We start from the raw sequence: 22,832 nt of genomic DNA, 5'->3' as shown, positions 1-22,832 counted from the left end.
AGGTGGGTTCTTAAACACTGGACCACCAGGGAAGTCCAATTTTGTGCTTATTGTGGAAAAGCAACTTTGTATAGTCAGATGAAAATTTGTGCCTTAGCTGTTGGATTGCTCAGGATCTTTATACAGTAAAATCCCACTGACCCCTATGTAATAAACATATTGTTTAAAATATGTCATCAGCACTCACCCCTGCAGAGAACATGTTGATGGTCCACGTGGTTCAAGGGCACCAGGGACGCTGGTATGGGCTCCATCTGCACCTGATGTGTGTCAATCATGAATGCAGGCTTGAGCAGCGCTTTTTTGTTTGTTTGGGGGTTTTTTCCCTTGGCCATGCTATGTAGCATGTGGAATCTGAGTTTCCTGACCAGGGATCAAACCCTCACCTCCTGCATTGGGAGCACAGAGTCCTAACCACTCGACACCCAGGGAAATCCCAGCAATTTTGTTTTTAATGATTTTATTTATTTATGGCTGTGCTGCGTCGTCTTTGCCGCAAAGGCTTTTCTCCAGTTGTGGCAAGCGGGGGCTTCTCATTGTGATGGCTTCTCCTGTTGCAGAGCACAGGCTGTAGGGTAAGCGGGCTGCAGCAGTTGGGGCACATGGCCTCAGTAACTGCGGCTCCCAGGCTCTACAGCACAGGCTTAGTAGTTGTGGTGCACACAGGCTTAGTTGTTCCAAGGCCACGTGGGATCCTCCTGGATCAGGAATCAAACCTGTGTCTCCTGGATTGGCAGGCAGGTTCTTTAGCACCGAGTCACCAGGGAAGCCCAGCAATTTTGTTTTTAAAATAAATACTTAGGGTTAAGCCCTCATGAAAAACAGGTTAGTTCCCTTTTAAGTTACAAAGCAATAGGCATAATACTTGAAAAATATAAATCAAAATATCTGACTCTCTGAAATTTCATGTTTTCAGAGTGTTTTGCCAACAACATGCTGACTCTCAAAAGGGTAAGTATCTAAAATTCAGTGTTGTGGGTTTAAAAAAGGTAAACATTTAGGTGAGATGTGGAATAATCTGATGTACTGGGCTCAGTAAGTTAAAATACAAGTTTTTGAGTTAAAATGTTAAATACTTTTAAAATTAAGTTGTTGGTCCCTGTGCAGTGTGCAGTATATAATGGACTAAATTTCTCTTTGTAACTAGATCTACCATCGGTGAAGCCTTTGTCTGGTGTCTTCCATTCTCACTACAGTGAGCAGACCAAACCAAGACACGGTAAAAAGCTGTGGCTTTTGTGACTATTTGTCTTCTAAAAGGAGTATCAATTGCTGTATGTTCCCTGAAAGCACTTTTCCTAAGAATGCATGATTAGCATTTCCGTTCCGAGGACAGCCGGGCCCTGGCTGCTCGTTAGGCAGCCTTTGTGCGCAGCTGCAACAGCCGTCTCGCCCGCGCTTCTCCGGGCTGCGGTCTGTGCGTGGGAGTCAGCCCTCAGGGGTAAAGGCTTAGTTCCCTGTCCTGCCAGCTGCATTGTGTGGTGTTAAACAGTGCTCTCCAAACCCAAGAGTTACCCTCATTCTTCAACCATTAGCCTTTCAACTTATCAGATATACTATAAAAAATACTGTCAATCAATGTTTACTGACAGGAAAAGATGACCATAATGTGTTTCAAAAAGCAAATTGTAATACCATTTGTAATGAATCCTTTCCCTGGATGAAAACTTTTTTTTTTAATTCTTCCAAAAGTGTTCTGTGTATACAAACATATCTACTACTGTACTTCGCTTTTTTCACTTCATGTATCTTAGAGATTCTTCCCTGTCAGTGGCTGTGAGTAGATCTTACCTCATTTTTTAAAATAGGCTTCATAGTCTTCCACTGTGTATCTTACTCAGTTGTATAGCTGAACCACTTGTTTCCAGCTTTTTCTATCACATTAAATACTGTAGTATTCTTCTGGAATCATCCTTGTGCAGGTATCTAACAATGCTGTTTGACTTCCTGTAAGTAGATAGCTGGGTCAAAGCGTATGCAGAGTGAAACTCTGGGTTAACTGTTGGCTAGTTATCTTCTAGAGGCCACACCAGCAGTACACACAATGACCCAAATCCTTGCAAACTTTATATATTAAACATCTTCATCTTAATCTGTCCAGTGAAAAATTGTTTTCCTCTGAATATCTTTACTTTGGGTGAAATTGAGTGTATTTCTCTATCTTTTGGTCAGTCCTGTGACCTAATTTGTTTTTCTGTTTAATGAACCCTCTTCTCCAGAGCTCCCCATTTGCCCATTTTTCTACCTAAGCTGCCTTTTTCATATTGATTTATATGGTCTTTTTATATTTTAAAATTTGCCCTTTTGTCATTTGTTTTGCAGACATTTAGTCTTAAGTCTGACATATCCAAGTTTGACTTTGTACACTTTATGTAGTCAACCATTAGTCTTTTCCTTTACGAATTCCAGTGTCTACATAATTTGTTTTTCAGCCTGCTTTTCAGGAGTGAAAAGAAAAAGAGGAAGAAGTAAACGTCATCATGTACAGGTAATTTGACTTCATTTTATTACAGCTTTAATTTTCTCCCTACAGTCTTTTAAACCATTCTGAATTTTGGGTGACACAGTGATAGATGATAAGATGAATACAAAAGAGAAGTCGGATGTGTCTTGGGTGTGCAAGTACATAACCTCCAGGTGACCATCCCGTGGCTCCTGTAATACGTGCCCTGGTACCAAATCAGCACACGTGGTACATGGAACATCCTTACCTAGCCAAGTATTTCCTAGCTACAGGATCCATATTTGCCCTAATACGTGACTCATAATTTTCTGGATTCCTGTTATGGGTAAAGCATATGAAAATGTTTTGGGGATTTGCAGTAGCTCATATAAGCTAAATTAATATGAGCCAGTAGCCTTCACCTCTCACCCTTTATACAAGAGGGGCTTGTTACACCTCTTACGGTTTTGTTAGACAACACAAAAATACATTTGATGTTTACGCCTACAGACGTGACTTTCACCATAGGCATATCACTGAATTTGATAAAACTTCTCATTTTATGCAATACAGTAAGTCCCCTACATATGAACCTTCAGGTTGCACCCTTTCGAAGACGCGGACGTGTGTTCGCACGTCCAGTCACATAAGCCGGTTACTTGGCTGGCATACGCTGTCACCGGTGTGCACCCTCTACAGGTGGTGGTTCTGTTGTGCATTTTACAGTACAGAGACCACAGTAGTACAGTATCTTTATTTCAAGCACAGGACCCGAACGTAGAGCGGCACGCGAAGGCTGCAGCAGCCGTTCAGAACGCAGTCCCGTGCTGCCCCGTCACCTGTGATGAGAAAAAGAGAGCTCCCATCCAGACAACACTGGATCGCTTTTTCAAGAGGGTAGATAGAATTGAATCCAGCAAGGAACCAGAACCTGTGCCCTCAACCTCAGGCGTGAGTGAAGCTGCGGCTTGCCCTCCACCTCCTACCGCTGCCGACCCTTCAGCTCTAGAGCATCTCCCACCTCCTCTCCCTTCTCCAGTCAGTAGCTCCTCCTCCCACTCAGCCAGCCCCCGTGCGCCAGCTGCTATACTGTACTACTGTACTTTTCAAGGTACTGTGCCACTACAAATGCTTTTGGTGTGCTCTGTATTATTTCTGTGAAAAGTATCATACACCCATTACAGTACCGTACAGCTGATTGTGTTAGTTGGGTACCTAGGTTAGTGTTGGAATCACAAACAAACTGGACTTCCGAACGTGCTCTCAGACTGGAACTTGTTCATATGTAGAGGACTTACTGTATTAAATATCAGCAGTAAAAAATCAGTGTAAAGTAGTTTTGATTCTTCTCTCCTAGCCACCTGAGAGAATGGCATTGAAGAAGGAAAAGGACGGCAGACACACAGGTTTGCTATAAGTTTTCAGTAACAAATATGACTTACAGTACTTATTACTGTGAATTTTAGAGTTGGTATCCCACTTTATTCTTCTGGACTTGTAGTAGTGAACTGTGAGAGTAGAAATCTTCTGTCATGACTATCCACTCCATCAAAATCTCAACAGATCAAGGTAACAGGGTGGGATGGTCCACTGCTCTTCAGTATTAGGAAAGGATACAGTTCTTGATACAGAAGCCAGGGTTGCCCAAGTTCAGAGTCCAGTGACATGCCCCTCACCCTGTGATCCCCTCCCCACACCCCAGGAGGCTGAGCCAGTAATTTTACCTTTCTGTTAAGGAAATGGACTTCCCTTGCAGCTCAGCTAGTAAAGAATCCACCTGCAATTCGGGAGGCCTGGGTTTGATCCCTCAGTTGGGAAAATCTTCTGGAGAAGGGAAAGGCTGCCCACTCCAGTATCCAGTTAAGGAAATAGATATTCCATAATGATAAACAGTCAATTGTGACAGAAAAAAAATGAGACTACTATCTCAAAGATTTGAAGCTAAATTTTAGAAAATTCTATTTACATCATTATTCTAAGCAGAGAAGTTGTTTTCCCTTTTTATAACATTTCATTGTTTCAGCTTGAAAAAAAAAGAGCTATGGTGAAATTAATAGAAAAGATACAGGTGCTGTGCTGTGCTTAGTCACTCAGTCATGTCCAACTCTTTGTGACCCCATGGACTGTAGCCCGCCAGGCCCCTCTGTCCATGGGCATTCTCCAGGCAAGAATACTGGACTGAATTGCCATGCCCTTCTCCAGGGAATTTTCCCAACCCAGGGATCGAACCCAGGTCTCTCAGATTGCAGGCGGACTCTTTACCAGTTGAGCTACCAGATAACGCTCATCCACCACTAGGGAAAGTCTGAAGAAGTGAGTGGATGTGGGATGGCTGCCCTGAGACGTACCATGTCCTTCTAAAATTCTTTTCTTATTCTTAGATGCAATTGTGAAAGCTGCTTTTCTCAAGAAATGTAAAGAAGCAGGGCTTCTTGACACTTTATTTGAAGAAATATTAGACAAACTCCATTTGATTCAGGAAAGACTCATGGATGAGACCACTGCAGAATCAGGTACTGAAATAACAAATTTTCTACATACAGAGATGTCTCACAGACCTACATCGTGAACAAAACAAACACCCTCCTAAAGTACACATTTTCTATGCTGTTTCTTCTTTTCCTTCTTTATCTCATTCTTTAATAAAGTTTATTGATCCAGATCTCTATAAGTCAACAGGATGTAAGTAATTCACAAACTCATTAATGTAGTAAAAGAAAAAAAAATAGCCTGGTGCCCTGGAAGTTTTAGTGTTTTTCCCAGAGGTTCATAACTAGATTCACTCACACACTTGCCCCCTCCCCGCAACTAAGCATGTTCACTACTAAGATCTGAGAACGGCATTCATTATGTTAGTTTTGATTTGACTCAGATTCTGTTCATTAAAAAGCTATTTGCCTTTTTTTTTTAACTATAAAACATAGAGAAATTTTAACGTTTTTGTTGATTTGGGTTTAAAGATGCCTTTCCAAAACAGCTCTTTTGGCAGCTTAAGTTCCATCTGTACACGCAGGTATATAGCCACGTACCCTTCTTATAAGCTGTGTTAGGAGCTTAAAAGCTTTATTATACATAAAGCTGACACTTAAATAACAGGTTTGTACTTTACAGGCCCACTTATACCTGATTTTTTTTCAGTAAATACTATACAATAAAATACTACCCAATCTGTGGATGCAAAACCACAGATCAAGGAACTGCATAGTTGGGGGGCTGGCTATAAAGTTTAGCCTGGATTTTTGACCGCACAGGTGGTTAGCAGCATAGCTGTCTTAAAAGGAAAAGCCTGACTGTATTTTAGGGAACAGTGTAAAATATATGATTATTTGAAGGGGATTTTTTTTTTCCTATAGGACAAAACCAAAAAGTGAAGTTATAAGCAAACATTTGCCAAAGATCACGCAGTAAATTCTTTTGTTTGCTTATTCTTGTCTCTAGATCAAGCACATGTGAAACTTGAGCATGCCCCTCAGGACCACCTGGGGAGCTTGTTAACACGGTGGCCCCTTCCTGGGAGGGGCCAGGGACCTTTTTGATCCAGTGAAGGTGCTAGGAGTTTGCATTTCCAGCAGGTTCCCTGGGGAGGCTGCTGCAGGGGGTGCCCGCTCTGTGTGCTGCTCCTTATTTGGGGTTACTCTGTGAGGTGTTTCTGTCTATATAAAACTGAAAATGTTTTTCTCCCTCTAGACTATGAAGAAATCGGGACTTCACTTTTTGACTGTAGATTGTTTGAAGACACACTTGTAAACTTTCAAGCAGGTATGTGAGTTATAACTGAGCAGCAGAGTTCATAAATACTTCCATACTGAAATTAATATAACACTAGTCAGGTGATAAAAGTCCTATTCTAGAAGACTGTTCAGTTCAGTTTCATTCAATTAAAAAGCCCATTACAGACATGAGCCCTCACACCCAGAAGGAACACACGTGCACAGAAAACTGCCCATGATGGAAGCAGCAGGTATCTGTAAGTGGCTGGACTATCGTAACTTCTTTTGTCTTAGTGCTCATTGTATTTTCCACATTTAATACAGACACAAAATACTTTCCTAATCAGAAAAAAACTCATTTAAAAAAGTAGAAACAACAACAAAAAATTGACCGCAGAATGGAAGTATTTGGGCACCATGTTTGAACGTCAGCAGGAATGGGTGAGGCTGTGATATAAATCATGATGCCACCATCTCCCTCTCACTTGGTGTGATGTATATAAATTTCAATTCTGCCAACATTAACCTTCAAATCTAATGGGGGAGAGGGAAAGTTGTGATCGATTCTAAAGTTCATCATCAAAAAAGAACTGCCAAGAAATTTTTGAAAAAACCTGCTGGAAACAGAGACATAATTTTTCCATAAAACACTGAGCACGGGTCCTTTCACCGCTGCTCCAGATGCCTTTGAAAGAGCCTAGGTTTCCACACTGATGGGTCTCACCTGACTTCCCCACAAGGCTGCCACACACAGCCGGGCACATCCCAGGCAGGAGCGGAGGGCTCCCCCTGAAGTTGAAAATGAACAATGGCCTACACTCTGTTCTTTTCCTGAGATGTATTTGTCTTTTCAGCAAATGTATTAAGAAAATACTTTCCCTGTGAAGAAAATATTAGTTCATACTCCTCTCTCAGTATGCACAAGCCTTTCTCATTTTTGTTTTCATAATACACATTTCTGCTTGAATTTTGTGTTACATTTATAATCGGCAGGAAAACGTTGTTTTTAATTTACCAACAATGTTGTTTTGTGTTTTTTTTTTACCAGTCTCTCGAGACTGTCTGCATACTTCTAATGGGAGTACCTTTTTTTTTTTGAAAGCACTCAATTTTGTATTTTGACTTTCGTTTGTGTTTATTTTTCTTTTGTATTAAAGTGACATGTTTAGCACATGTTAGCACCGAGGTGAGTCAGTTGGGAGCAGTACAGTGTGTTGTTTGCGGGGTGTGAGCACCAGGAAGAGAGACTGTTAGGAGGAGACACTATTTGGAATTGCATGAGAACCAACTTAGAAGATTTAACTTCTGACGCTCCAAGGGGTAACTCTCATGCTTAATTCAGCCTTTCCAATGTTCCAGAAAGTTAACTACAGATATACAGATACTCTGTGTATGTATATATTTTAATATTCTTCCATTTTCACGTTTTAAAAAAATGACATTGCCATTGAGTAGTAGTATAAATTCATAAAGCCTAACTAAAGTAGCTTCTAAGTTGCCACAATAAAAGCACTCCTATTTCTAAATAAAGCCAGAAGCTCTTATGTAACATTAAAACTAGGATGCATTTGTCTGAAAGATCTGCCTTACCCTCGGTAGTCTAACCACATCCTCTCCCAATAAATGGATAATGTGCAGCATGAAGGTTATACAGTCGCTGCTTTCAAGTCCTCAAAGATATACAGAAGCTACCTTTTCTAATTGTATACAAAATTTTAAAGATTTATGGGCCCGCCTTAAGTGTGATAAATACTAGAATTCGATCCTGAACTAGAAGAGGAAGCAAAGGCATGAAAACTCACGAGACACTGGACCCTTTTCATTTGGGGCACAGTGCTGTGCACTGAGCACTTTCAGAAGCGGCCAGAAACAGTACATTATGTGCAGAAGCACTGAGTAACCTGAATACCTTCCTTCTCACAGCAATAGAGAATCAAATTCATCAATCTGAAGAGAGGCGACGGCAGCTGAAGGAAGAGATTGAGCTACTCCAGGACTTAAAACAAACCTTGTGCTCTGGGCTTCAGTCAAGTTCCACTTCAGATTCTTCCCTGTCTTCTTAAGAAGCACCATTTCCTAAGCCAGGAATCGAGCACAGTTGCAAACAGGGTGAAAGCTGGAGACCGGCCTGTGAAAGCCACACACCTTCAGCACCAGGCCCCCAGGGAGTCTCTGGTCCTTGCCCGCTCTTACCTGTTCTTGCTGATGGGTACATCTGCCTCCCCCTCCTTACTGTCATCTTCTACCTCTCTCCCACTAGTAAAATATTCCTCAGAGTCTACTTGAGTAAATTAGACCATGCTTCCCATGGCTCTTAAAAATCTTTTAGTGGCCTCCTCCCCTCCCCCACTCCAGTGAGCCAAGTGGATGCCAGGTCCTCCTGCCCCAGGGCCTTTGCACGTTCTGCTGTGAGGTCGTCACCGAGATCATCCTTTCTCCTCACGTCTCTTCTCGGTGTAAGCCACTGTATCGCACATCAGACCACTGGAGTGTAAGCAGCCTGTGGGCAGAAACTCCCATTCCTGTTTTTCTCCCTGTCACGTTTCCAGCAGCTAGCATGCTCAGTAAACGTTAAATGCATAGACTGTTTTTATCTTTTGAGACTAGTTCCAGCCCATAATGCCTCTTTGATATAATAAATTTTAATATTATACATTACCAAACCTGTCTGCTTTTGAAATTTCTCTTCATCCACAGTCACCACGTGAGTACAATATCATCTTCAAAATAAACATTTAAAACTGGCCTCTTTGGAGGTTTTTCTCAACCTAACAATATACAGTTCAGATGTTATGTCCTATTCATGTCTGACCTCTGAAAACTTCACATTCACGTTTCTACCTTTTTACCACACTATTTGATCCACAACAGTGCTACATTTCAGCATGAGTTTGATCTGAGTCCCCAACATGGTATCTGGCACATAATACACTCAAAAAATATCTGTTGAAGAGTATGATGTAAATGAAGAACATGTCCATCCCTGCTGTAATGGCAACCCCAGCCCAAGTCACTAATAACTGGGGGCAAAATCTCAGTGGTTTCCAAATTTGGCTACACATCAGAATCATCAGAGGACAAACTACAGAAGCCAAAAAAAAAAAAAAAAAAAATATATATATATATATATATATATATACACACACATACACTTTAGATTAGAAGGTGGCAGAGTAGAAAGACTCTTGAGCTCACCTCATCTCACAGGCATACCAAAATTACAACTTGCTTCCCAGTGGTACAGTGGTAAAGAATCTGCCTGCCAATGGTGGAGAAACAAGAGATGTGGGTTCGATCCCTGGATTGGAAGACCCCCTGGAGAAGGAAGTCGCAATCCACTCCAGTATTCTTGCCTGGGAAATTCCATGGACAGAGGAGCCTGGAGGGTACAATCCCTGGGGTCACAAAGTATCGGACACGACTGAGCATGTGTGCACACACACACAAAGAACTACTATGGATCAAAGAGACTGAGTGAACACAAGAACACACACACAACTATGTGTTGCTATGGATCAGAGACCGAAGGTACCTAACAGTCTTTTCTACAACTAAAGATAAAAAGAAAGAACCATAACCAGATATGTGGTGGTGCAAAAACACAATATAGTCAAGACCAACACTTGGGGGTGAGTGACCTACCGACAGGTTGTCCCCAAGGAACAATGAGTCTGAGCTTCCGGGACATTCGGCTTTGGAGGTCAGTGGGGCTTGCCTTTGGGAGTCCCAGGGGGCAGGGGGAAATGGAGACTTCACTCTTAAAGGCTGCACACAGGAACTCATGCTCCAGGGCACAAGCAGGAATTTGAAAAGAGCCTGGGACAGACCTGCCTGCTCATCGTGAAGCGTCTCCCTGAGAGCTGGGAGGCGACTGGAGCTCACCTGGAACACAGAGACCGGCCGTTTCTGGGAGCTCATTCTACCACGTGGACACTGCTGGTAGACCAGTGGCCTACACCATTCTGGAATCCTCTAGCTTTAGCCTCAGTAAGAGCTGTGCCCCTGCTCACTAGCCTACAGGTACCAGTACTGGGAGACCTTGGCCTTCCCGGGTGGCGCAGTGGTGAAGAATCCACCTGCCAATGCAGGAGATGTGGGTTCAATCCCTGGGTCGAGAGGATTCCCTGGAGGAGGGCATGGCAACCCACACCAATATTCTTGCCTCAAGAACTCCACAGATAGAGGAGCCTGGCGGGCTACAATCCATGGAGTTGCAAGAGTTGGACACAGCGACTAAACAGCAGCAGCAACTGGTATACCTCAGGCAGAACAACTGGGGTGGGGACAGAGCCCCACACACCAGCAGACCTGCCGCCTTAAGACCCCCAAGCCCAGAGCCACCCCGGACACAGCCCTGCCCACCAGAGGGCCAAGCCCCGGTGCAGAGACAGCAGACCTGACCACCCTTGGACCCAGCTCTGTCCACCAGTGGGCAGACATCAGCCCCAGACTCCCCGGAGCCCCAGCCCACTCACCAGTGAGCCTTCTCCGGCCTGGGGACCAGCCTCACCCTCCTCAGGACAACCACAGCCCGCCCCCCAGCAGGCCAGTACCAGTCCCGGGACCAGATGGGCCCAAGCCCCGCCCACCAGGAGATAAACCCAATTTCAAGACACCCCTGACCCAAGGACTTCCCAGGTGGTCCAGTGGCTGAGACTCCGCACTCCGAATACAGGGGGCCTGGATTCAATCCCTGGTCAGAGAAGTAGAGTTTGCATGGTACAATTAAGAGTTCGAATATCACAACTAAGACCCAGCACAGGTTTAAAAAAAAAAAAAGACACCCCAGACCCTGTAGCCAGCTGTGTCAGGAACTGACCATACCCACCAGGGGTCTGACACCAGTTCTGGGAGCCCAGGGCCCTGAAGCAAGATCCCAGGACCTGGCTTCATCCACCAGGGGGCAGGACCAGCTCCAGAATCTCCTGGACCCAATTCCTGGTTCCAATGAGCCAGCACCAGCCCCTGGGCGAGCCTCACAGAGTTCCACAGCCTCGTGATCCACCTGCCAAGCAGTGGTCAGCTGCCTCTGTACAAGGCAGGGCCTGGCAACCCATCAGACCAGAGGCCAGCCACACCTTCCAGACAGCCCTCAGTGGTCAGCCTGCCACAGCAGAAAGACCCACACAGAAGGGCACCCCCTACCAAAAGCCACTTCTCCAAAGTCAGGAAACATAACCAATCTCCCCAATACACAGAAATAAACACAGTAAGTTAAATAAAATGAGGTGACAGAGGAACACTTCATCCCAGATGAAAGATACAATCCTAGAGCGAAGCAGAGGCAGAGTTCCAAGTCATGATCATAAAGATGACTAAAGAACTGAGAATAAGAATAAATGAACAGAGTGAGAAATCAGAAGTTCTTAAAAAAGAGAAAACATAAAGAACCACCAAAAGATGATGAATACAATAACTGAAAACACACTAGAAGGAATCAATGGCAGGCTAAGATGATACAGATGGACAGGTCCATGGGCTGAAGACAGAGTAGTGGGAATCACTGCCACTGAACAGAAAAGAAGAATGGAAAGAGGGCAGCTGAGATCACTAAGACAGTAACAATCACACTAACATTCATATTATAGAGAATCCAGAAGGAGAAGAGAGAAAGGGCCCGAGAATACATCTGAAGACACAGAAGCTAAAGACTTGCCTAACCTGGGAAAGAAAACAGTCACCCAAGTCCAGGAACCACAGAGTCCCAAACAGGATCACCCCAAAGAGGACCACACCAAGACATACTGTAATTACAATGGCAAAAACAGAAGATAAAGAGAGAATATTAAAAGCAACAGGGAACAACAAGTTACTTATAAGGAAACTCCCATAAGGACATCAGCTGACTTTTCAGCAGAAACTCCGCAGACCAGAAGGGAGTAGCATGATCGTACTTAAAGTGATGAGAGGGAAAAGCCTACAACCAAGAATACTCCTCTTGCATGGCTCTCGTTCAGATCTGATGAAAATCCAAAGTCTCACAGACTAGCCAAAGCTAAAAATGTTCAGTGCCACCAAACCAACTTTACGACAAATGCTGGAGGAAACTTTTTAGTGGAAAAGAAAAGGCCACACAACTGAAACACGAACATTATAAAAGGAAAAAACTCACTGGTAATGGCAAACATACAGCAAAGACAGTAAATCATTCATGAACAAAGTTAGCAGGAAGGATAAAAGACAAAAAGTGAAAGTGTTCGTGTTAGCTGCTCAGTCCTGTCTCTTTGTGATCACAGGGACTGTAGCCCCGCCGGGCTCCTCTGTCCCTGGGATTCTCCAGGCAGGAATACTGGAGTGGGTTGCCATGCCCTTCTCCAGAAAAGACAAAAGTAACAGTAAAATCATTTATGCCTACAAAAAGAAGGGACAGACAAGACAAACAGATTCAAAATATACGTCAAAAACAGTCATCATGAGGGGAGGAGAGTACAATTGGAGGGCTGTTAAAATGCATCTGAAATTAAGAGATCAACAATTTAAAATAATCATATATACATATACATACATTGCTTATACAAAAGGAGAAGGCGATGGCACCCCACTCCAGTACTCTTGCCTGTAAAATCCCATGGGTGGAGGAGCCTGGTGGGCTGCAGTCCATGGGGTCGCTAAGAGTCGGGCACGACTGAGCGACTTCACTTTCACTTTTCACTTTCATGCATTGAAGAAGGAAATGGCAACCCACTCCAGTGTTCTTGCCTAGAGAATCCCAGGGACAGGGAGCTCAGTGGGCTGCTGCCTATGGGGTCACACAGAGTTGGATACGACTGAAGTGACTTAGCAGCAGCAGCATTTATACAAAAACCTCATGGTACCCATAAACCAAAACCCCAAAAAACAGTAACAGAGAAAGAAATTCAAACATAAACTAAAAATAGTCATCAAATCACATGGGGAAGAGAACAAAAGAAGGAAAAAAAAAACAAAAATACAAAAACAGTCTACAAATAGAACTACAAAACAATTAATGAATGGCAATAATTGCAAACATACCAATAATTACAAATGTAGATGGATTAAATGCTCTCATCAAAAGACAGAGACTGGCTGAATGGATACAACAACATGCTTCCTACAAGAAAGTCACTTCAGATCTAAAGACACATGTAGACAAAGTTAAAAGAAGGAGAGGCATTCCATGCAAGTGGAAATCAAAAGAAAACAATACTGTACCAGACAAAATAGATTTTAAAACAAAGATTGTTAAAGAGGTAAAGAAGGACATTACGTAACAATCAGGGGATCAAAGAAGATGTAACAATGGAAATATACAGACACCCAACATGGGACCACCTAAATTTATAAAGCAAATATTAACAGACATAAAGGGAAAAACTGACAACAGCTCAATAACAGTGGAGAACTTTAACAGCCCAATTACATCAATGGTCAGATTAACCAGACAGAAAGTCTATAAGGAAACACTGATCTTAAATGACACATTAACCATCTACAGAACAAAAAGACAACCTACAGAATGGGAGAAAATATTTGCCAATGATATGAGTGATAAAGGGTTAATATACAAAACATGTAAATGGCTCATATAATTCAACATCAAAAAAAACACAAAAACCCAACTTGATTGAAAAATAGAAGACCAAAAGGGACATTTCTTTAAAAAGGACATAGAGATAGATGGCCAACAGGCACACGAAAAGATGCTCAACACCGCTAACTCATCAGGGAAATGCAAAAAGTATCATGAGGTATCACCTCACACCTGTCGGAATGGCTATCCTCAAGAAGACCATGAATAGGGGCGTTCCCCGGTGATCCAGTGGGTAGGACTTGGGCTTTCACTGCCATGGCCCGGGTTCAATCCCCCAGGATTCACAGCAGCATTATTTACAACAGCCATGATATGGAAGAAACCTAAGTGTTCATCAACAGATGAACAGATGAAGATGTGGCGGGGAGGGGGGAGGTGTGTGTACTAGTCAGCCATCAAAAAGAAGGAAATTCTGACATTTGCAACAACATGGATGGACTTGGAGGGTATTATGCTAAGTGAAATCAGTTAGAGAAAAAGACAGATACTGTAATGTTTTCACTTACATGTGGAACCTAAAAATTAAAACAAACTAGTGAATTTAACAGAAAAGAAACAGACTCACAAGTACAGAGAACAAACTAGAGGTTACAAGTGGGGTGAGGGAAGGGGCTGGACACAACACAGCGTTAGGGGATTAAGAGCTACAAACTATTATGTTTTATAATGAATAAGCTATTAGGATATACACTGTACCACAATATAGCCAAGATTTTATAATAAGTATAAATGGAGTATAAGCTATAAAAATGTTGAATCAATATATTGTATATCTAAAACTAATATTATAAATCAACTGTACCCTTGCCTGGAAAGTCCCATGGACAGAGGAGCCTGGTGGGCTGCAGTCCATGGGGTCTTGAAGAGTCAGACACGACTGAGCGACTTCCCTTTCACTTTTCACTTCATGCACTGGAGATGGAAATGGCAGCCCACTCCAGTGTTCTTGCCTGGAGAATCCCAGGGATGGTGGAGCCTGGTGGGCTGCACAGAGTCGGACATGACTGAAGTGACTTAGCAGCAGCAGCATACATGAATAAAAAAGCCAAGGCTCCGTCTTAGACCTGCTGAAGAAAGATTTCCCCCGGTCTAGATGCTGCTGTAACTTCAGCTTGCCTCCCCGATGTTACATCCTATGGCAAAGCTTATCCGAGGAACAGTTCTCATGTCATGACATTTATTTCTAAAACACCCTCTGGCCTCCACTTTACTTTCAGATTTCACTGGGCATTCACAGTGGTAACTCAGCACAACAGAGCAACAAGAACGAGCCAGCCATCAGGTGGCAAATGTTGGACAAGTGAAAACAGAACCTGGGTTTGTACTTTCGCAGAGTCACTTACTGCTGGAAAAATTATTTAATCTGAGCCTAATTCTGCCTAGTCTATGGTACAAAAATGTGGGCATTAAAAAAGAAAACATAGGGGCCTTCTCTGGTAGTGCACTGGATAAGAATCTGCCTGCCAGTTCAGGGGACACAGGTTCGATCCCTGGCCAGGGAAGATTCCACACGCCGGACTAAGCCAGTGTCCCAACTGCTAAGCCCGCACGCCTGGAGCCCGGGCTCTGCAACAAGAGACGCCGCCGTGATGCGAAGCCCGTGCAACCGCAGCCAAGAGTAACGGCTCCCGCGCGCTGCAACTAGAGAAAGCCCGCAAACAGCAACGAAGACTCAGCGCAGCCAGAAAACAAAAACAAAATATTTGTGAAGCACAGGGCCTGGCATCGTGGGAAATAACTGTTCTCATCCACATCACACACGTGCACACACACCACACGTGTCCACACGCCCTCCCCTTGCCAACACTGCTGCCTGAGGAGGCCTGGTTTATTTTCTCCATTCTGACCAAACGAGCTTGCTTACGGTAACGTTCTGGAAGGCGTGTTAGCCCCCACCTCTAAGCCGTTGCTTGGGCCGCTCACCTGTTTTGGATATGAGACAAAAGGACAGTGTGTGTGTGCCCCCGTGCCGCACCAACAGGGCCTTCAGAACGAGTACTTCGCACACTAACCCGACTGGGTTTCTTCTCAATGACTTAGGAGAAGCTGTTTCTAAATGTTACGGTGTTTACTCCTAAATCTCGCTCCTCTCTAACAATTTTTACATTCCTTGAGGACAGGGACTATGTCTCACCCCTCATTTATTAGTCCCCCAAAGGATCCGGATATATTAATATTTTTCCGCTGTGATGGCTCAACTCTAGTGTCTTTCAGCAGGAATAAAACTAGAGCCTGTTTCTGGGGTTGGGGCATAGCTGAGACACAGCATGCTCATGCTGAAGTGAAAGTCGCTCAGTCGTGTCCGACTCTTTGCGACCCCATGGACTGTAGCCCAACCAGGTTCCTCTGTCCATGGGGATTCCCCAGGCAAGAATGCTGGAGTGGGTTGCCATTTCCTTCCCCAGGGGATGTTCCTGACCCAGGGATTGAACCCGGGTCCCCCGCACTGTAGGCAGACACTTTACCTGGGAAATGCTCACTGTGGTACCTGCTTTTAGCCTAATATCCAAGAATCAGAGTACTGCTTTTTAAAAAATTTTTCATTGCGAGATACACATTACCGTATTAACCATGGTTAAGTTCAGCAGCATTAAGTCCATTCACATTGTTGTGTACCATCTGCACACAGGACACTTTTTATCTTACAAAACTGAAACTCTGAACCTATTACGTAATCACCCCTTGGACCCCTTCCCCCAGCTCCTGGCAACAACCATCTACCCTGACTGCTTGAGGGATCTCATGTAAGTGGGATCATACAGGGCTTGTCATTTTGTGACTGGCTTATTTCACTGAGCCTAACACCCTCAAAGTTCATCCAAGTGGCAGCATGTGTCAGAATTTCTTTCTTTTTAAGGCTGCATATTATTGATTTTTGAGAGGGAAAAGATAACTCTAGATGCCCATTTTAACAGACTGCTTTATTTATTAACATGTCACTCTAAACACTGCATAAATACAACCTGTATAACTAGAGTATCAAATGTTCCAGTAAGAAGTTCAAGAGTACATTTTAGGGCTATTTTAAGAAATACAAATACTTCGGCTTTCATAATTATGTCTGATGAAGAAAACAACTCAAAGAATAGTTTTTGTCTCCTGCCGTGATTAACAAAACCAGGTAGAAAAATAAGAGAGCATAATTTAAAAAAAAACACATACACACAAGTACTTTCTGAAGGACTTTTTCCTGGTCTCTTCACTGAATACATACTCATACAAATAACTCAGTAATCTGAGAATTGGTTCTTCACCTATTAGGAACTCGGCAAATATTTGTTGAATGAATGAACTATCTATGGAAATGGATATACTACGTTAATTTGTGCTTTTGTTAAAGTGTTTTTTTTTTTCAAGTAAGAGCAATAGTAAACACACTGAAGTTCTTGCTTTGCCCGGATCATAACCTATGACAGTGACTGTTATAAATACTACCCATCATGGCTAATAATCAAATTAATGTACATTTCTCAACCTAGTAAGAAAATTCTATCATGCTGCAGTAATAATCCTAATGTAGTAACTCACTGGGCTTTGATCACTTGCAACACGGTCAAGGAAAGGGGGCTGGGATTTCTGGGCTTGTGTTTATTGCCCCCATCAATGAATTTCCATCTTTGAGCCCTCCCCCGCCAACACACACACAGAAACTTTGCTAAAAACAGTAGCTGCAGCATCTCTTCACCCTCTTGTTCATTTCAGCCTGAAAATGTATCTAGTCTCAATTCAGATGGGAGAGCTTCCAAACAGCAAACAGTTCACCAGGGGAGCTTCCACAGAGAGAAATGAATCTGTTGGCCAGAGAGAAAAACAAAGCCTTGCTCTCCAAGCAAGCTCCACAGACACACATGAAGCAAGCTTCAAAGACACACACTGAACACTCTTACTCCCAGAGCCACATTTCATAACCAGACCACCCGCCCCCTAATTTAGATCCTTCTTCAAAGTCAAGTTGTGCTAAATATTATACCTAACACAACCAAAAGGAAAGTCAAATGTGAAAGCTGGTGAAATTTCAAATAAGCAAAATGTATGGTGGTATTTGGCACAGATAAAAACCAATCAAAACAAACTCTGTTAAGTCCTGTAAGAAACTTGGGTTTAAGAACTACTTATTTGAGTCAGACATAGCAAATCTGATGATTCAGCAACCATGATTAAGGAAGCAAGAGAATGATGAATATATCACTATTATCCTCTTACATGATTAGCATTTATAGGGGAAAAGGTGGGGGCATTTAAATTTGGGTTCTCAAATTTAACCTTAATAAAACACTGTTAGAAGTGTTTAGGAGACTCTGATTTATAAAATATTCACCTTCACCCAAGTGAAGTTTCTTCCATTATTAATTTTTCATATAGTTCTACATTACTACTCTTGCATGTACTTAAGCCTTAAGAGAAACCCTGACTAACCGAGAAATTCGTCTTCGTGTAATTACCATTTCAATAGGTTTATATTAAATTGAATATCACTTTGAAGTTAAAAAAAGTCATCAATGATGCAAAAACACAAACAAAACCTCAAACGATCTTAACTATCCCTTCAAAGTGAGGCTACAGACCTGGCAACTAATGCAGCTCTTCAGCCAAGTCCCAAGTCAGCACCTTTCATTCTGGGGGGGGGTGGGGGGGGCCTCTACAGGTCTCACAATTCGTGCACTATCCCAACTCCTGGGAGCAAAAGGGCTGCTGATACATGAGCCAGGAGAGTTGCCACAAACGTCCACTTTCCAACTTTAGAAGTTCCTCTAATCAAAAACAAACAAAAACAAAAAAACAACCAACCAGCAAAACTTTCACCCCTTTACAATGTCCCAGCCAAATGTTAAGGTCACATTCAAAATACACACATCTGGAAATAGTTTAAAATGGGTACAGGAAGAGCCATGCACTCTTCACATATCCCTACACAGAGAACTGTATCCCAATGTGAGCACGACATGTGATGGTTTGTTATTTTTTACCTGCAGAATTACATCCCTCATAGAGCACAAACGACACGCCTTCACCAGCCCCAGAGCACTCACACAAAACCCAGCAGTCTTGGGCTTCAGTTCTTAAAGGCTCCACATTTACTGGCTTTAGCAATGAATTCCTTTAGGAGAGGGCCATCCATTTGCCAAAATGCTGCAGTCTGTGTGACTTCTGTCAAATGATTGATGCAAAACTTAAAGCAGAATTCTTCTAAATCCTGGACACACACAACAAAAATAAAAACAAGAAGAGGCCTTTTTTTAATTAACTTTGATTGAATTCCTTCTCTCCAGATCCCTCACCCCAAAGCTCTCACCCTCCCCTAGAAGAGATTTGAGGCCAGAAACCTCAAACTAGGCAAACACATGACCACAGGTACAAGGCAGAAAAAATACAAACTATTTTCTCATCACACAGTAAAAGCAATGGTTCCCTTACTCAGGTCTGACTCTTCAAAACACACACAGAGTTGTGGGATGTAGGGGTGCAGTTTCTTCACAATTATCACATAATCCAGTCACTCGAAGACATGGTTTTAAAAAGTTGAAAGCAACTTAAGTCCATATAATATGTTTTACTACAAATATGTTTTATAAGTCCATATAATATGTTTTACTATTCAAGCATCAGGGAAAAAGCATTAAGATGTGGGTCGTTTGGTTCAAGGGAAGAAAAGACTTTTAAGAAACAGAAAAATGATGAAATGATCAACCTAAAGTGACACATTAAAAATAAAAATTCTAAAAAAACAATTTAAAAAAATTTTAAATAAAAATTCCAAAGACCTTAAAATCACTTTCATGCTCTCCTATATAAAAATGTCTTCATTTTTAAAGCCACAAGGAGTAATACACTATAATTTCCACCACACTAATTTCTCAGATAGTCAATCAGAGGAGAAGAGTCACCAGCTACCAACATTCACAGGGGAAGTCTCATACACAAGTGGCAAACCAAGAGTTTAAGAACCGATTTTTGCCTGTGCTAAGACATGCTTTCACCCCCAGCAAAATGCTACTGTGACCTTGTTCCTTCAAATGTTGGAACATACATTTATTACATCAATTAGGTAACCTGGAATGAACACAAAGGTGAAGTCTAACAGCTCGGTTTCTGTAACCTGGCCAGCAATACTGAAGGTCAATATTCAGGGTTCTACCAGACCAGGATCCCAACAACAGTTAAACTGTAGGGTCTTGGCTTCCTGCATCCCAGCTTCCACCAAATGAGAATATCAGGCAGGGTGGGGAAGGGCTGCTTTCCACCAGAAATGCCCCTTTCAGACCCTTGCAAACAAATGCTTCCTCGTTCTACGAGTCTCGCTGTCCCTTGCTAAAAGAAGCAGCCTCTCCAGTCATATAACCAGGAAGAGAGAAACCACATCTGAAGTCTCTCAGCCAGCTGCTGCCAGAGTTCTATTCCCAGATAACTGAAAACACATTTAGATTGTTAGCGCAGTCTCTGGATCCATGGTTTTGTTTTGTTTTCCTTTAAAGTAAGAGATTCCTGGTGAGCTAAATGGACAGCTGAATGCCCTACAACATAAAACATTCTCTCTCACATTGTTATTCAGGAAAAAGCACTACTCCTGGTATTATAACTCAGTGGTTAATAAACAGCTCTAGGGACTAAATTACATTCCATAAAAAGATGAAAATCACATTTTAATTTATCAAAAATATGTAACTAGTTTATTATCTACATATAAATGAGAAAGAAGGACCCAGTCACAGCATAAAAAGTCCTTCAAACCATGTCATGTATCAGATATGGATCTTTAGGTATTTAAATTTTAATTATACAATTTCAAGTTCAAAGGTGAAATTAAATTCTGACACTGCAAAACTGTACCACTTCTCAGCCTGAATGGAGGGGAGTTTGGGAGAGATGGATACATGTGCACGTATGGCTGAATCCCGTCACTGTCCGCCTGAAACCATCACAGCATCGCTTGTTACTCGGCTATTTGTTGTTGCTGTTCAGTCACTAAGTTGTGTCCAACTCTCTGCAACCCCATGAACTGCAGCACGCTAGGCTATTCTGTTCTTCATATCTCCGGGAGTTTGCTCAAATTCATATCCACTGAGACGGTGATGCTATCTAACCATCTCATCCTCTGCCACTCCCTTCTACTATAACCCCATACAAAATAAAAAGTCCAAAAAAAAAAAAAACTTAACCCCTCCTGTATCTGCTAATTTGGAATTAAAGATCTTTGTAGTATAATGAAAAAGTGAGTTTATTCAGTTTATCAATTGTATAGATTACCTGGGGTATAAACTGTTAAGAACTTTTTTATATAGCACAGGCATACAAAGTGAAAAGTGTTAGTTGCTCAGTTATGTCTAACTCTTTGCAACCTCATGAACTATAGCCCACCAGGCTCCTCTGTCCATGGAATTCTCCAGGCCAGAATACTGGAGTGGGTAGCCAATCCCTTCTCCAAGGGATCTTCCAGACCAAGGGATCAAACCTGGGTCCCCCACAATGCAGGCATTCTTTACCGTCTGAGCCACCAGGGAAGCCCCAGGTATACAAATGGGGCTTCTAAACTGTCAGTTCACAACTCTATGAAAATAGTTTTATCAAATTGCTTTGTCTTCCCCTCCATTTAGTTTGGTGAGATTTCTCAGTGCAGTTGATCCTTGAACGACATAGGGGTTAACCCAAGTATAATTTATAGTTGGCCCTCCATATTTGCAGATTCAGCCAACCACGGATCTAACGGTACTGTAGTATTTACTATTGAAAAATATCCATGTTTAAGTAGACCCATGCAGTTCAAACCCACGTTGATCAAGGGTCAACCGCATTCAACAAATGTTTAATAGTTTCAAACGCTGAAAGGCTTAACTAAAGAATACTGCTGCTGCTGCAAAGTCACTTCAATCGTGTCCGACTCTGTGTGACCCCATAGACGGCAGCCCACCAGGCTCCCCCATCCCTGGGATTGTCCAGGCAAGAACACTGGAGTGGGTTGCCATTTCCTTCTCCAATGCATGAAAGTGAAAAGTGAAAGTGAAGCCGCTCAGTCGTGTCTGACCCTCAGCGACCCCATGGACTGCAGCCTTCCAGGCTCCTCCGTCCATGGGATTTTCCAGGCAAGAGTACTGGAGTGGGGTGCCATTGCCCTCTCCAAAGAATACTGAAAGTAATCTAAATCTGAGTTGTCTAAATAACTAATTAAACTGTGGTTAAGGCAGATCTTCAGAAAAGGAAGCGCTGAACGCACTTGAAGAGCGGAATTAAAATCTGCACGTTCACTTCCATGAACCAGAGAGCTGCACAGTCAAGCAGATTCAATCAGCAACCTGAGCCCGTGTGCTGCTGATGGTGATATGTGAATTAGAAAAATGCCCTTCTGAGAATTCTTAAATAGTTTAAGAACGTACATGATTTGTTCAGCTCAATATGCAAATGATCAGATCTTCAATTACCTAGGGAAAAAAATGCAACTCTTACCCAATAAGTCAACTATAATAGGACTGCTGGACTTAAAAAAAAAAAAAAAAAAAATTCTAAGAAGGACAAGGAGTATTTGGCCAGGAGGTAAAAAAAATTCCTAAGTGCCTTCTCAAGCCTATGGAATATGAAAGTGGGCAAGGGTGTAAATTCAAGGAATCTCATAATATGGTAGTCTTGGTGTTTCAGAAAGCAAAGTCCATGTTTATGACTGTCTGTGGTGGAATTATTATAAAGCGATTCTGAAGCAGATCAAATAGCAGATTTGTTCTAATTAGGAAGGAAGATCAAATACAATATTGCTATTCTACATTTATAAATTCATTTTCAATCTTTAAACATCCCATTATTCCAATCACTGTACACACTCTGAAAATAACTTGGTTTTTCTTTCCACAGATTTTCTTTAGTAACAAAACATGGAAGATCGACAGTCTTAAAACCCACATTTTAAAATGATGTTGCAGCTTTCAATGGAGTTCTTATCCAGTCTTAACAGCCCAAGGCTAAAATACATGAGTGCTAAAACATTTTGCAGAAGGACTACTCGGCCAGGGTGATATTTTTCAACAGCATATACTAACTGCAGTACAGGATCCAAGGTTGACTGACTCCAGGGATTTGGACAAACCACAGATATGGAGGGTTGACTGTAAATTATACACCTTTAACCCCTGCACTGTTCAAG

General features: G+C 42.4%; 2 protein-coding genes across 6 annotated transcripts in view; one reads left to right on the top strand and one right to left on the bottom strand.

Annotated features, from left to right (window-relative positions):
- The window catches only part of LOC102392662 (SET domain bifurcated histone lysine methyltransferase 2), a 79,914-nt gene extending 71,098 nt beyond the window's left edge, over positions 1-8,816 (top strand). Inside the window, exons 15-21 of the mRNA XM_044926968.2 lie at positions 917-951; positions 1,148-1,219; positions 2,433-2,488; positions 3,212-3,554; positions 4,825-4,956; positions 6,131-6,202; positions 8,077-8,816. Coding sequence (XP_044782903.2) covers positions 917-951; positions 1,148-1,219; positions 2,433-2,488; positions 3,212-3,554; positions 4,825-4,956; positions 6,131-6,202; positions 8,077-8,216 — 850 coding nt within the window. The 3' untranslated portion in view covers positions 8,217-8,816. The remainder of the gene's footprint in view (positions 1-916; positions 952-1,147; positions 1,220-2,432; positions 2,489-3,211; positions 3,555-4,824; positions 4,957-6,130; positions 6,203-8,076) is intronic.
- Positions 8,817-16,607: 7,791 nt separating this feature from the next.
- The window catches only part of RCBTB1 (RCC1 and BTB domain containing protein 1), a 35,503-nt gene continuing 29,278 nt past the window's right edge, over positions 16,608-22,832 (bottom strand). For 3 of the 5 annotated variants that reach the window (XM_025263218.3, XM_044926956.2, XM_025263225.3), the window contains one exon: positions 16,608-18,899. In XM_025263218.3, coding sequence (XP_025119003.1) covers positions 18,759-18,899 — 141 coding nt within the window. In that variant the 3' untranslated portion in view covers positions 16,608-18,758. The remainder of the gene's footprint in view (positions 18,900-22,832) is intronic. The other 2 variants (XM_044926953.2, XR_006543883.2) reach the window with 2 other exon arrangements.

Source organism: Bubalus bubalis, chromosome 13 (genome assembly GCF_019923935.1).
Source record: "Bubalus bubalis isolate 160015118507 breed Murrah chromosome 13, NDDB_SH_1, whole genome shotgun sequence".
Lineage (NCBI taxonomy): Eukaryota > Metazoa > Chordata > Mammalia > Artiodactyla > Bovidae > Bubalus > Bubalus bubalis.
Note: the sequence above shows the minus strand (reverse complement) of the source record. Positions and strands in the feature narration are given on the sequence as shown.